Below are 15,470 nucleotides of genomic sequence, written 5' to 3'. Positions count from 1 at the left end.
TAAATATTTGTTGAAGGAATTAAAGAACTCCTGAGGAAGGAGCTTGGGAAAGAGCCAACAGGGATTATTCCACAGGTAAGGAAAAGAAAGGAAGTGTGCAAAGACAGTGTTGGGTGGGTTTTCTTGATGAGCATGACAGAAACCAAGTCGAACTTCTATCAGTTTTCCAGGGGGTGGCCCTGGGAAAAGAGGTCTCTATGATCAGATGCCAGTGAGAGCCACCATTTACTGAGTGCCTCTTGGGTGTCAGGGATTGATTCATGTAATCTGAACCACCACCCTACACAATGCATAGTATACAGTAGATACCATCATGCTCTCCATTTTACAGGTGAAGAAACTGAAATACAGAGTTGGGCCCTTGCTCACATTATGCACTAGTAATGATGTAAAGGCAGATTTGAATCAAATCTGATTCCAAAGGTCCCTATCTTAGACAGCTCTTCTTTCCTGCAGGACTTCTCAGCCTTGAATGTTCTAATGTGTACTTTGACTTTCAAAGAGGAGTGAAGGTGTAACGTTCCCAATTTATTTGACCACAGAATCCTGACTTCGAGGAACACTTAGTACCATCTTGATGAACACAGTGTTCCATAAAACATGGGAAGCCACCAGAAACAGCCCTCAGGCCTGCCCAACTCTGAGACCTTTCAGTGATGGCCAGAGAAAGTGAGGACCCTGGGAAACAAATCACACAGTCTGGTATCTCCCCATGTACCCAGTGGAGCCCCTGACTTACCAGAAATGGCATCAGGCTCAGGTTTGCTCCCTGGCAGATCCTCCACAGATGTGCTGCTGCCCTCAGCCCCAACACCGCATCCCCGAGGCCCCATGGCACTGGAGCGCCGCCGCTCGTGGATCTCATCTGAGATCATCTCCAGGTTCTTCAGGGCCATCTTGTATTCGCCTTTTGCCAAGGTCAATTTGGCCTGCAGGTCGTCCACAGTCTTTTTCAGTTGCTGGTCGAGAGAACAGGAGACTAAGTGAAGACTACCCTGTTAGCCTTAAGATGCTTTCTGAATGACAGGTTCAAGTACATTTTCTGCCCATCATTCTACTTCAAGGAATGTTCCAAGACATGACTGAAGACCTGATTACCATTATAACTGCTATTCATTCACCAGACAAAATCAGCCACTACCATCCCCAGATACCATCCAGGTGACAAGCTCTGATATCCAGCAACTCTCACTGGTGGAATAAACCCCCATCAGGGAAGCAAAAATGGGCAAACACACCGAAGTCCCACAGTCTAGACATCTGGTTCCCAGTACAGTGGTTCTCAAACTTGAACTTGCATCAAAATCCCCTTGAGTGTTAAGACTCAGCTCACTGGACTCCAACCTCTGAGTTTCTGATTAAATCGGTCTAGAGTGGGACCTGGTCTATCAGGTCTCCAGGTGATGGTGATGCTGCTAGTCCTAAGAGCATGCTGTGAGAACCACTGGCCTCGTACAACAGAGAAAGTGACTGAACAGCAGTTACAGAAGTTCAGAGACGAATGAAGACCCAACCAAGACAATTTTGAGGTCTGAAAACTCAGTAAAGCATGTGTCTCTCCACTTTCCCCTTACAGCAAGTGGCCCATTTGATATTCTGCTGCCTCAGAAAAGTGAAGCTTTGAGTGTAGAAAAATCCCATCAGTGACAAAAGCCCAAAGCTACACATACCTCAAGCTGCACGTAGTACTTTGCCTTGAGTTCAAAATAAGGCCTGCAGAAGACAGGAAGGAAAACCATCAGAGTAATATAATACAGTAACCACAGTCAACTCCACAAGATGAAAAAGAGGCATCAGCTACCACTGGCCAGGTCATCCTTCCAATATTTAGTAAATTCTAACAAGGCCATGACATGTGAGTGATGCTCCTAGCTTTGGAGACTGACTGACAGACACCAGATAGAACAACTGGGCTCACCCAGTGCTATACTGACAGGAGGCCCATCTCACGACACAGGGAAGCCACACACACATATCTTGGGGACTCTGCAACCTAGCTCATATTCCTCCTGTGTGGGAAGGCTGTTCAGGGCCACACGGGTTATACCCAGCAGTAAGGGTGGCCTGGATCTACTCTCCTAACGAAGTTGATTCCCCAGGGATGAAAAGCAGATGAGGCTGGAGAAGGGCTGCTTAAACCTTCTCCTCTACTGAAGTCAACTGGGGAAGAGAGAGAAGCACCACACCTCCCTCACAGCACAGCAAGGCCACCACTAGGAGGGGTCTCAGGTTGGTCCTCCTGAACCTGTCCAAAGACTGGAGTTGTTAGTTGGCCAACTCAGCCACATAATGGGCACAAGAAATGCCAGTATCCTAGCAGTTCCCTTGCTTCTGGGTCAGCCAAAAGAGCTTGGCTCTTTTAGGAACTTTGGTGCCTGAACATTAAGAGTAGATCATTGCTTTATTCTTGAGCTGTTCAGCCTCCATGAAGCTCTCAAGTGCTGCATCCTGAGGATCCAGATGGATGACAAGGACACAGGACTGCCATTGGTAGGTATGAAAATCCTGAAACTTGGGGAGAGAGTGGGGTGTATAAGTTCTCTCGTGACCAAAAGGAGCAGACAGGAGCACAAGGTGAGGAGTATGTGTGTGAATGGGCATCGGAGGGCACAGGGAAGATGTCCCAGCAAAAGCAACACGAGCATCCATGCAAGGGAGTGTGGCTGGAAACGCAGGGTGGGCATGGAGGTGGCCTGGAAGCCACTCCATGGAATGCACAGATGTATATTTTATCCTTTGGGCAGACAGGAGCCGCCCAAGACTGATCTGTCCCTATACTCTTCTTGGAGTCTGGGAAGGCTGGCAAAGTACAATCACAAGATTTATTTTCTTAAACAGGTTAATGGATGATATGTGATGTGTGTGCAGTGGGAGTTAGTGGTCTTTTGAGAAAAGACCCACCATATTCACAACAAAGGAAGCAGCATCAAAGGCTGCTCCTCAGCCTTCTTGGGTGTTGCCATATGGATGATGCCTGGGCTTGCCCAGAGCAGGCACAGGTCCTACAGCAACCCTTACCACCTCGTGCCTCCCCTGCAGAACAATGCCGTATACACGTCTGCTACTTAGCTCTCAAGAGATCAGCCCCTGACACACCAAAAACCAAACCAAAACAAAAATACACTAGTCAATTAAGTGCAATAATAAATGGTTAAATGCTATTCCTCTGCACATATGTGTACATATGTATGTTGGAAGAGTGTGAGCAGAAACCAAAGAAAAGTCAAGCCTGGGAGAAGGTACCGGGGAGTAGTACAGAGCCTAGGAGGACCAGACTCTTCCTTGCCCCCCTCTCTTCCTCACTGAATTGTCACCATTCCCTAACTTGCATGAGAACTGGGCATCTGCCAAGCTTCCAACTGCCCGGCCCCTCCTGGCTGGGGCTGTGACCATGCCTGGAAGACAGGCCTTCAGTAGCCCTGCACAGCCCGCTCTGGGTCTACCTTTGGCTGTTAAGTCTAGGTCATCATAAGTCGTCCTCCTTTTGCTAGGAGGCCCAGGAACTGGGAATGAAGCGGGGGCTTGTCCCCAAGAGAGGGTACACAGTTGTGCCTGCCCACCATTATCAATGTTGTATAAAAACATACAGGGCTGTAGTGAGAAGAGATTGGGGGGAAAAAAAATACTAAAGCCAGTCTTACAGCATTTTATCAGCTCTTGATCACAGGAAACATGCATTGTGAACACAGCTCATCCCTATTACACTGACAGATAAATTGAGGGATAGGGCCTTGTCCACACTATCAACCACAGACCCAAGGGTACAGCGTGAATTTACCAAATCCCAGCCAGTGGGCCACTTAATAATGTGCCTTTGAAATTCCTTTTTCTGTGTTTCCTAACTCAATCATATCTAGAGCAGCCCACCCCTTAGCATCCTCTGCCTCGGGGGGTCATAGAATATTAGGGGGCAAGAGAGCCTGAGCAGGGGCTCTAGTGAGGCCCCAGGGTCTACATCAAAGGACTACTCAGGGTGGTCCTTGAGTGCGTGACATACAAAAGGCTGAGCAGATGCAGACTAGGATAGCCGCACGGCCCAGGGAAGGCCGTGTCCAGACTTACTTGGACTTGTTGATGGCTCTTTTGAGTTTCTTCTCCAGTTGTCGCATGCGGCCCATGGCAGCGTTGTACCTGGCTGCTGTCTCCTTATGCACCAGCTCGCTCCTGGTCTTGGTCTGCTCCGCCTCCATGACCTTCAAACAACAGCAGAGTTCAGCCCAGTCCAGCCCAGAACAGCCCCTGCTTGGAATATTACATCATTTTTCAAAAAATGTTCTTTGGCTGGGTGTGGTGACTCACACGTGTAATCCCAGCACTTTGGGAGGCCAAGGTGGGTGGATCACGAGGTCAGGAGATCAGGACCATCCTAGTCAACATGGTGAAACCCATCGCTACTAAAAATACAAAAATCAGCTAGGCCTGGTGGTGTGCTCCTGTAGTCCCTGCTACTCAGGAGGCTAAGGCAGAAGAATCACTTGAACCCGGAGGCGGAGGGTGCAGTGAGCTATCATGCCACTGCACCTGGGCGACAGAGACTGTCTCAAAAATAAAAATACTCTGGGCAGTGCGCGGTGGCTCACGCCTGTAATCATAGCCCTTTGGCAGGCTGAGGCGGGTGGATCACCGCCTGGCCAACATGGTGAAACCCCGTCTCTACTAAAAATACAAAAATTAGCTGGGCATGGTGGCGCGTGCCTGTAGTCCCAGCTACTTGAAAGGCTGAGGCAGGAGAATCACTTGAACCCAGGAGATGAAGGTTGCAGTGAGCCGAGATCGCGCCACTGCACTCCATCCTGGGCGACAGAGCAAGACTCTATCTCAAAATATATATATACATATAAATATCGATATCTATATCTAGATATATATTTGAGCAAATCAGTGGTCAGACTAAGAATAAACCAGCTTCCCAATAGTGGTTTTCTTTTCCTATTGATCTATTTTGAAAAGATCTTGTGAGGCAAGATTAAATAGCTAAATTGGCTGTGGCAATGACTGAGAAAATGGAAAAACAAATTCAACAGATATCCACTTTCTTTTCAGGTTCCTGGATCTAAGTAGCCACCTAGAGCTCCTCCCATTCACACCTTGGGGCAGGGGCCTGATGGGCAGGCAAATGGCCAGACAGCAGCAGTGGGAACCTGAGACGGGGAACCTAATGAGGAGACCACCAAAACCAAGAACTAGCAAACCAGGCACGACGGCACTCAAGCCAGCAAAGCAGCCATGACTTCCGTTGTTTGGTCCTTTCCCAAATATTCTGAACTAGTTGGCTGTGCACAGAAGAACTCAGGATCCAGAAGGGGCAAACTTTACATTTAAGCAATTAAAACCCAGTCATTCACATCAGATTTTGAGGTACACAAACATTTGTGAGCAGAAGACGAGTCAGAGTTCTGGTGGGAAATTCTGGTGGGCACACTGTTAAGTCTGTTGAAAAAAATGTGTTACAAAACCAATACTCAAGGGCCCTCAATGGCCAAAAAAAAAAAAAAAAAAAAAGCAGCTCACAGGCCCAGTCCCACAGACATGGGCAATGTTAGTTCTCTCCTTGCTTACCTAAAGAAAAACACCAGAACAAGGCCTGCCTTGAAGAAAGGAGGGAAACAAACCGCAGTTCAGGCCACATAAGCAGCTTGCGATTTCTTTCCCGGTCTTCCTACCACTCCCAGTGTTATAAAATAAACCAGAGAGACAGTAGAGGTTAGGCTAAAGGATTCTTCTCTATTCTCTGGTGAGCGTCCGAGAGGAGCCCAGAGGGCTCATGGTCACTAGTCGACCCCGTAGAACAATTTTAGGGAGGTACCACCACGTCTTTAGTTCACAGTTAAAAGAGAAGGCCACAGAAGAAAGCTGCCAGTGTTCTACCACCTCCTCCAGTCAACAGCCACAATCAGCCCTAGGATAGTTTACTTATAATAAGGATTTTTAAAGGTACCATGAAAAATTATGAAAGACTTTTATATGGGCATTAAAAATTACAGGGTATCCTGTCTAGGGCACCCTTCCAGGCTATCTCTGACTTTGTCTCGAAGCTATTTTACAACCCTGTAAGTTGTAGAAAACTGACAGTAATACAAATGGGGTTTTTTCCCCAGAGAAATGAAGATGAACTGTGTCCCAGATGCATTGGATTACTGACTGCCCTGTAATAGTCCATTTTGTATCTGTTGGTAATTCATTTCAGCATTCTTGGTTTTCTATGAGTTTGTATTTTTTTGAATTCAAGAATTGTAACATCTCATTAGATCCCTCCTTATTTAATAGAAAATATTTGACACGAGAACATTTTATATTTGTATCCCAATTATGCTTTTACCTTCTTAAAAATATCTTTTAACAAAGGCTTCAGTGCTTCAGATAATTTTTAAAAACCACAGAATAAAAGAGAAGAAAAATAGGAGGGAACTGAGCTAAACTGGCATGAGGTGACATGCTTGCTCACATGACTTCTAAACCAAGACCAAAGGGCTAAGAGAATCCTTTCCCTTTGCTTCCAAAACCAGATATTTCACAAGGAAACAAAATGCACTAAAAATATCTCATGCTTGATACTTGGGGAAACAGCGGTAAACTTAAGGATTTACTGGTATAACCTTTATGAAAACTCAAACCTTCAGGTTCATCAAAGACAACATGTTGGGGGTGACTGTTTTATTACAAAAGGATCCAATGAAAGGTTTACCTTTAAGGAGCTGTCAGAATGCATTTTCAATAGACTTGTAGAAGCTGTAATTTGAGGCTCCTGTACAGAAAGAGTCCCCTGTAAGAAGCAAGGTTCTTGCCATCTGCACACAGGCCCTCATTCTGTCTTGGCCTCTAGGCTGCAAGCAGAAGCACAGGCTTTCTACAATAAAACACTCGGAAAGCTCCGAGCACATGGCAATATTGGCAGTGAAAACTGAAGAAGTGCCCAGCATGTCACTATCCCCCGCTTCACCCTACTACCACATCCTGCCCCTATCGCCCCACTTCTCATGTATATACAAAACCTCCAGTGAAGCCAGGTGTGATGGGGCTCATGCCTGGAATCCCAGCACTTTGGGAGGCCAGGGCGGGCAGATCACTTGAGGTCAGGAGTTCGAGACCAGCCTGGCCAACGTGGTGAAACCCCGTCTCTACTAAAAATACAAAAACTAGCTGGGTGTGGTGGTGGGTGCCTGTAGTCCCAGCTCCTCAGGAGGCTGAGGCAGGAGAAAAGCTTGAACCTGGGAGGCGGAGGATGCAATCAGTCAAGATGGTACCGCTGCACTCCAGCCCGAGCGACAGGGCGAGACTCCATCTCTCTCTCTCACACACACCCTCCAGCTCTTGGAAGAGACCTCCACACAACTCAGCTTCCCGCCTTGAGGAAGAAGGTCACTGAGCATGTCGCCTTGGTTACCTCTCCTAGGTAATCAAGGAGTTTCTCCATCTACAGCCTAGCATCAGGCATAAGCTATGTGCAGTGATGTGGGTCGGGTGTGGTGGGATAAGGAAGGAGGAGGGCGGCTGAGGGGTAGGAGTGGCAAACTGCACCCCGCACTCCGGAGCAGTCAGATGCTGAAGATCAACGGACCACAGAGATATGCTCAGCCCCGGACCCTGCTCATGTCAGTTTACAGAAGATAGCAAACAGCCAGCACCTTCCTGCATGGGCACCACTGGGCACTGAATGGGTGTTTCAGTCTGGCTTAGCACAGCCTCTGCGGGGTCCCACACCAGCAGAATGACCCAACCTGCTTAGTAGACATTCACCAGGCACAGCTCCTCAGCCTCCCATTATGGCTTTCTCCACTCTCCAATCTCCAAAACCTTTGTACCCTCAGTTACACTCCCAACATCTCTTCCAACATCATAGAGCTGCAGTCAGGGGCCTCCTTGCCCAGGGAGGCAATCTCACTGTCTGCTCAGAACCTCCATTCTGACTGTTTCAGACTGTTTTCTGATTCTTACTGCGTCCTTGGGCAATGAGACCTAAGAAGGCGCTGCTTCCCACTGTGTGGAAGGGACGCGGTTCATACCCACCACCGTCAGCGAGGCTGTCCTGAGCAGCTCCTCACCTGCCATCCCAGGCTCCTATCCACTGTGGACCAGGAGAAGGGCTGGCCCTGCGTCGTGTCCTCTCCAGCAACTGCCTGCCGCCGGTTCAGAAACAGTTCGTACCTCTCATTTCCAAGTCACATTTCCCGCTTCCGCTGTCTGAGCTCTTTCAGCAGACATCAGAAAAGCCAGTTTCTCCCTCCCAGAATGCCAGCCCTCCTCTCTCAGAGGATGAAAAGCTATCATCTTCCCATAAAGGCTACTTCAAGGCCAAAACAGCCACGGCTGGAGGGGCCTATGCGGCCCAAGCTCCCTAGCTGGGGAGCAGCAGGGACCCCGGGCCCTGTGCCCCAAGGAAGGCTGCTCAACTGCAGGCTTGGCAGCTCTGCCACAGGCTACTTGTACTTTCCAGAGTCCTCATCAACCCCAGCACAGAGCAGAAAACTGATCCTTTGTCTCTGTCTGTGGCACTGCATGTGGTCTAACAGAGCACACCAGGGCTCCTGCCACCTCCTAGTACATCGGCCTCAGCCACGGCTCCAAGTGTGGCTGCCTGATGTCACCCCAGGAAACGTGAGAGGCTGCACAGATAGTCTTGGGCACGTTACGTGGGAACCCCAGTGCCCCACTGTGCCTGGAGGGATCGTGTAGTCCAAGCCACTGCCATTTCTTCAAAGACAGCCCTGGGCCTTTCTGAGCACAGAATTTTCCTTTAGTAGACCCTAAAGTAATACTTTGGAAGAAGAGGGTGAGATGAAGCTCCCTTGCTCTAAAGAAACAAGCATCCTAGAGTACCCAGAAGGCAGACAAGGGAGGAGACATTCTCTAGCCCTTTCATCATGCAGCTTTCAGCTGGCTGAGCATGCCAGGCCTGTGAGGCTCTAGGAGGGGTCAACACAAGCACCACTGGGGGAAATGCTAAGTCCAGAGAGTTCCCAGTTACTCGACACTGTTTCAAAGCCAACCATGCAAGTGTGTGTCCTGGAGAAAGAATTATGTTCTGCATCATCCATCACAGTCGGAAAGCCTGCTCTGTATTCTGAACTTCTGAGTGGCACAGGGACGTGATGGGGGAAAGCTTCGCCACAGACTTTGTCTCTTGCTGGTGTCTGTTTTTAACTGTTCAATGAGGGGCATTTCCAGCCTATGCAACTGTGAAGGGATCTGGGAAAAGGAACATCAGCTCCAAGGTGGAAATCCTGGCATGTGACCCGAAACACCTGCCAATCTGCAGAGGTTGCCCCCAAGCCCAAGAAAACCAAAAGGGCCCTTCCCTTCAGTGGCCACAGAGAAGGCACATATCAGCTGACCCTCCCGGGGCCCTATGGAGTCCTCATGACCTCAGGAGTACAGGGCCATCTTGTACAGTCCCACAGGTCTTGCACTGCACAACTCCAAAAAGTGCTATTCCCAAAGTCTGCAGTGTGAACGGATGCCCTGAGTTACACCCTGTGGAGGCCTTGGGGACACCACTCCTTGGGAGGCCACCCACCATCTATTGGGGCCTTAGCACTTAAAAATGAGAGATACACAAAGCAGAAGCATGGTTTATCTTTAAAGAACAGATTAAATGACTTCTGAAATGCTTGCTTATAGGCTGACATGGGTCTCCAGCTGGGGTGGATGAAGGGCGAAAAGGAAAAGTGGCCCTTCAGCTAATTTCTTGGAAGACACTACCTTACATTTTGTCCTTTTCATATCTATTGGACTTTGGCTTGTGAACTTCTAATATTTCCAGCCACCCTTTCCATTTTTCTCAAGATGACCCAAAAAAGCTGTTTCCAGCCCATGTCCAGCTCTGTGAGCATTACACCCACTAGGGGGCAGGAGGCACACAAAGCAAAGCACAGCCAAGAGTCTCAGGCTGCAGACAGAGATGCATAAAGTCAACGTGGATTTGACTCTTAAAGTCATTTGTGTGTCAAGCTTTCTATTTAAGGAAGCACAAGGCCACCTTTAATTATCAGATCCCCCAGGACTTGAGCCACTGCGACAGGTGACATTTAAAAGGAAAATCCTGTTGGCATTAACCTGCTGACTTTTCTATTCCAGCCCCCTAGACGGCTTTCTTAAGGAGTCACCAAGACCTCTTGCAACCCCCTGTCTGCTCTGTACAGGGTCTTATTGGAGCTGCTGAAGCCACAGGTCAGCTCACTCACCCACCCTGCAGCAAACCAGTCCTACATTGGTTTTCCAGGCACTGGGGATCTAGACAGAGAATGCGGAGGGGCACAATGGACCCAGGCTGGTGTGGGGGGATACCAGGAACATGAGCCTGGGCAGCCCAGGAGCCAAGCCTGGAAGGGCAAAGAGGTATCCAGAAAGAGGCTGCATGACTTGTAAGAAACCCGATAGAGTTAGGCAGGGGTAAGCAAGTACTGCTGAGCCAAGAACTGTCCCTAGCTGCTATGGTCTGAACATCTGTGTCCTCTCAAAATTCTTACGTTGAAACTGATCCCCAGTGTGAGGGTATTTGGAGGTAGGGCCTTTGGGAAGTGATGAGGTAATGAGGGTGGAACCCTCATGAATGAGATGAGTGACCTTATAAGCTCATGTACCCCTTCCACCGTGTTAGGACATGGAAAAGACGGTCATCTGTGAACCAAGAAACAGGCCCTCATGAGACACTGAATCTACCAATGTCGTGATCTTGCACTTCTCACCCTCCAGAACTGTGAAAAATAAATTTCTATTGTTTACAAACCACCCTGCTTATGGTATTTTGTTTAGTATTTTGTCTTGGCCTGAGCAGACTAAGGCACTGTCATTTTTGGCTCTGAGTAATGCAGCCAGAGAGGTGGTCATGGGAGCCGGTAAAGAACCCAATATAATGGCATAAAACCCAGCCAGCCAAGCCGCGGGTAAGGATCTCACGCCGTCCGCTTCCTTCGTGCCTGTCAACTCCCTGAATCCCAGCCCAGAAGGCCTGTCCTGAGTACACACCTGATTCTGGTCTAATCTGCCATGACCCCTGCCTTCCTCCGACAGCACATACCCAAAGTGCAGCCCCCGTGTAGGGCTGTTCATCAAGGTCTCCCCATCACAGATTCTAAACCCCGCCAGTATGCTGGGGTTCCGTGGGAGCAGACCCCGGGAAACAACCAGGTCCCTCTGGAAGCCCGAGTCCACAGTCAACACCCTTTGGGGATGACCCAAACCAGACAAACCTCAGGCAACATAAGGGAAAGAACAGCTCTTGCTGTCACGGAGAGACACTGTGACTCATTCTGGAGCACTGGCTTCGTACCAAGTGCAGCCAGGAGACCACACGAAGATGACAACCTGTGATGTTCAGAGTGTTTTCAGGCAGCACGCCTGGGAGTCGAGTCTGTTACCTCCGTTCGGGGGAAGCCAGCGCGCATGCACGTGCACGCCCCCACAGCACACCCGGCCATGACTCATACCCTCTGAGTGGCGTGATTCAGCATCTCCTGCCAGGCGGAGTCGAACTGCCGCTTGTCATCCTCCAGCAGCCGCTGCTCGGCCAGGGAGATGGTCTCCTTGGCGGCACGGAGCACCTCGGTGGCCCTCTGGAAGTCCTGAGTGGCTTTCTGAGCTTCCAGCTGAGCCTGTGTGAGAAAGAATCCTCATGAGGCCTCAGGAAATGGCGGGGACTCCCCACAGTCCATTTTACCTTTCAAAAAATAAGCATCCCAAGGACCAGGACAAGCTCATCTCTGCCTCTTCACTCCCGACACCCACAGGTCCTCAGAGATGCCAGACAGGGCAATGGACCCCTGATGGGGGAGTGAGCGCCAAATCAGTGAGCGGACAGTTTCCACAGTTCTGGGCCCAATGCATGAGATACACACGTCAGCCCTTGGCCAGAATCGGACATGGCAAACCAGCCCATGGTGGGACAGGTACAGCCAACCCCACGGCCCTTCTCAGAAGCTCTGCCTCACTAATGAGGTCAAGGTGGATACAGTAGTCCTGTCACCATCCCTGCCCAGATCTGTGGCTCAATTCATGGCAAGTCAGAACCAGAACCCCGGAGATCATGGTCCAAAGACTTCACTCTGTAGCTGAGAGGACACGGCCTTTCCTGAGATCACACAGCTGACTAGAAGCAGAGCTGTGCCAGACTCCGGGCAGTAGGAACTCCAGCCCAGCACTGCCCCTCTGCCAGAGAGGCCCCCACTCAACTCACACCCACTGACTCCAGCGACAGGCCAAGTATGGCACCAGGCAGGCAAAGAGAAGGACCTCATTAATTAAAACAACACGGTCCCTGCTTTCAAGGAGCATCAGGTGGGAGAAGCAATACCACCTGTCGCTGACCACATGTCTAGAGCTGCCACCACGACATGCGTCTACTGATTGTTCAAAATGTGATTAATCCCGGCCGGTTGCAGTGGCTCACACCTGTAATCCCCAGCACTGTGGGAGGCGGGCGGATCACTTGAGGTCAGGAATTGAAGACCAGCCTGGCCAACATGGTGAAACCCTGTCTCTACTAAAAATACAAAAATTAGCCAGGCATGGTGGCAGGTGCCTATAATCCCAGCTACTTGGGAGGCTGAGGCAGAAGAATCACTTGAACTTAGGAGAAGGAGGCTGCACTGAGCTGAGATTGCACCACTGCACTCCAGCCTGGGTGACAAGAGTGAGACTCCATCTCAAAACAAAAAAGTGATTAATCCCAATTGAATGTAAGACATCCCTAATCTTAAAGACTTAGGACACACACACAAAAAAGAATGTTAAGTATCTCAATAATTTTTATTACATGATGAAATATTTTGGATATACTAAATTAAATAAAATATATTATTAAAATTAATTTCAAGTGGGTGCAATGGATCCCACCTATATCCCAGCACTTTGGGGGGCCAAGGCAGGAGGACCACTTAAGGCCAGGTATTCAAGACCAGCCTGGGAAACACAGCAAGACCCCACTTCTGGAAAAAATTAAAAACTTATCCGAGCATGGTGGCACATGGCTGCATTCCCTGTTCCTTGGGAGGCTGAGGCAGGAGGATCACTTGAGGTTACAGTGAACTATGATTATGCCACTGCACTCCAGCCCGGGTAACACAATGAGACCCTGCTTCTTAAATAAATAAAATTTAAAAATTAAATTCACAGGCTGGGCGCACTGGCTCAAACCTGTAACCCCAGCACTTTGGGAGGCCAAGGCAGGAGGATCACAAGGTCAGGAGTTTGAAACCAGCCTGGCCAACATGGCAAAACCCTATCTCTACTAAAGATACAAAACTTAGCCGGGTGTGGTGGCACACGCCTGTAGTCCCAGCTACTCAGAAGGCTGAGGCAGAAGAATCGTTTGAACCTGAGAGGTGGAGGTTGCAGTGAGCTGAGATCGCGCCATTGCACTCCAGCCTGGGTGACAAGAGCGAAACTCTGACTCAAAAAAAGAAAAACAAATTTAACTTCACCATTTCATCTTTCCTCATTTTTCCTTTTTTACTGTGACCACTGGGAAACTTACAATTATATAGGTGATTCCAATTCTGTTTCTTGTGGACAGTGGATACCTTTACCCCAAGATGGGCCAGGTGATGGGAATTGTGTGACTGCATGAGAAATCAGCACTGAAACATCACAGTCACCACTCTACAGGCTCCCCTTGAATTCCCCAGCAGAGCACAAGCCACAAGCCCACTTCTGCCAAAAGCTGGCCTCTGCAGCGTCCCACCACTCTCCCTTGGTTAACCATGACCCCAAGTCAGTTACATAAGCCCTGGTGGGACATCCCTAGGGCAGCCCCTGGGACACAGGAAGAGGGAAACTACAGGGACCCCACCCTTCCCCAAGCAATTCTCACATGACTTTGAGGAAGTCTTCAGAAACCACAGGCTCGGGACGCTTTGTGAAGAAGGTTAAAGGAGGGGGAACAAAAAAATCATAGACTCAGAGAACACCAGCCGCCCAGGAAACGAACCGCTTTCCGGAGCACTCCATGATTGTGTACTGCATACCAGACCCAGACCCAGCCCTCCAGGCAATGACAATCAGATGGGGATCTGAACCAAGCATGGAGTGGATGCTCAGAAGTCCGTAATACAACACTGTATGTGAGAGTGCCACAGCAGCGGGGGAAGTATGGTGAGGGAATGTGAAGGAGAAATTATTTCCAGTACAGAGAACCGAGGAAGGCCTCTTAAAGGAAGATGATCCTGAACTGAGGACTGAAGGACAAAGATGATTTGAAAACATGGGCTGATGGGGTGGGAGGCAGAAGGAAGGATTTGAGACTCTAAAGACATATTACAAAACAGAGTGCCTGTAGGAGATTTGATGATACCTCAGATCAAATTTTTTAAAAGGACTCGAGTGAAGACCTTGAATGGATGCCAGGCAAGAGGGGAGAGGGGAGGGGAGGGGAGGGGAGAGGAAAAAGAAAGAAAAGGAAAAGAAAAGAGAAAGAAAGAAAAGGAAAAGAAAGGAAAGAAAGAGAAAGAAAAGGAAGGAAGGAAGGAAAGAAAGAGAAAAAAGAAAGGAAAGAGGAAAGGAAGGAAAGAAAGGAAAGGAAAAAGGAAATGAAAAAGGAAAAAGGAAAGGGAAGGAAGGAAAGGGAAGGGAAGGAAAAAGGGAAGTGGGAAGGGAAGGGAAGGGAAGGGAGAAAGACAGACCTGGGACTGGGTAATTTATAAAGAAAAGAGGTTTAATTGGCTCACGGTTCAGCAGGCTGTACAGGAAGCGTGATGCTGGTATCTGCTCGGTTTCTGGGGAGGCCTCAGGATACTTACAATCATGGCAGAAGGCAAAGTGGGAGCAAAGCATCTCACACAGTGCCTGGACTTGGGTCCAGGGTCGGGGGAAAAGTGCTACACACTTTTTTTTTTTGAGATTGAATCTCACTCTATCACCCAGGCTGGAGTGTAGTGGTGGGATCTTGGCTCAATGAAACCTCTGCCTCCTGGGTTCAGGTAATTCTCCTGCCTCAGCCTCCTGAAGAGCTGGGACTACAGGTCCACGCCACCACCACTGGACAATCACCCTGCCAGGAATACATGGCAAGAGCAGCTAAGACACCAATAATATTTTTTGTATTTTTGGTAGAGACAGGGTTTTGCCATGTTGGCCAAGCTGCTCTCAAACTCCTGACCTCAGATGATCTACCTGCCTCGGCCTCCCAAAGTGCTGGGATTACAGGATTACAGGTGTGAGCCACCGCACCCAGTCGCTACACACTTTTAAACCCGATCTGATGAGAACTCACTGTCGAAACAACAGTACCAAGGAGGGTGGTGCTAAACCATTCATGAGAAACAGCCTCCATGATTAAATCACCTCCCACCAAGCCCCACCTCCAACATCGGTGATTACAATTCGACATGAGATTTGGGAGGGGGCACAGACCCAAACCGTATCAGGAGGTAATTAGGGTTAGATGAGGTCCTGAGGGTGGGACCCTCATGAGGGGATCAGTGACCTTGTAAGAAGGGGGAAGAGAGAGAGAGATCTCGCTCTGGTTCCCTGAGGAA

General features: G+C 49.1%; 1 protein-coding gene and 1 long non-coding RNA gene across 2 annotated transcripts in view; one reads left to right on the top strand and one right to left on the bottom strand.

Moving 5' to 3' along the window:
• Positions 1-15,470, bottom strand: part of SH3BP5 (SH3-domain binding protein 5 (BTK-associated)) — an 88,666-nt gene that overhangs the window by 3,173 nt on the left and 70,023 nt on the right. Inside the window, exons 4-7 of the mRNA XM_011977959.1 lie at positions 11,427-11,591; positions 4,063-4,193; positions 1,671-1,713; positions 740-959 (exon numbers count right to left, since the gene is read on the bottom strand). Of these exons, the coding sequence (XP_011833349.1) occupies positions 740-959; positions 1,671-1,713; positions 4,063-4,193; positions 11,427-11,591 (559 nt within the window). The remainder of the gene's footprint in view (positions 1-739; positions 960-1,670; positions 1,714-4,062; positions 4,194-11,426; positions 11,592-15,470) is intronic.
• On the top strand, positions 160-6,293 carry LOC105538153. The gene is made up of 2 exons (XR_001005846.1): positions 160-2,490; positions 6,099-6,293. It is a non-coding gene; the product is annotated as an uncharacterized LOC105538153 (long non-coding RNA).

The sequence above is a fragment of the Mandrillus leucophaeus genome, unplaced genomic scaffold (genome assembly GCF_000951045.1).
Source record: "Mandrillus leucophaeus isolate KB7577 unplaced genomic scaffold, Mleu.le_1.0 Scaffold186, whole genome shotgun sequence".
NCBI lineage: Eukaryota > Metazoa > Chordata > Mammalia > Primates > Cercopithecidae > Mandrillus > Mandrillus leucophaeus.
This window is presented reverse-complemented; position numbering and strand designations above follow the sequence as displayed.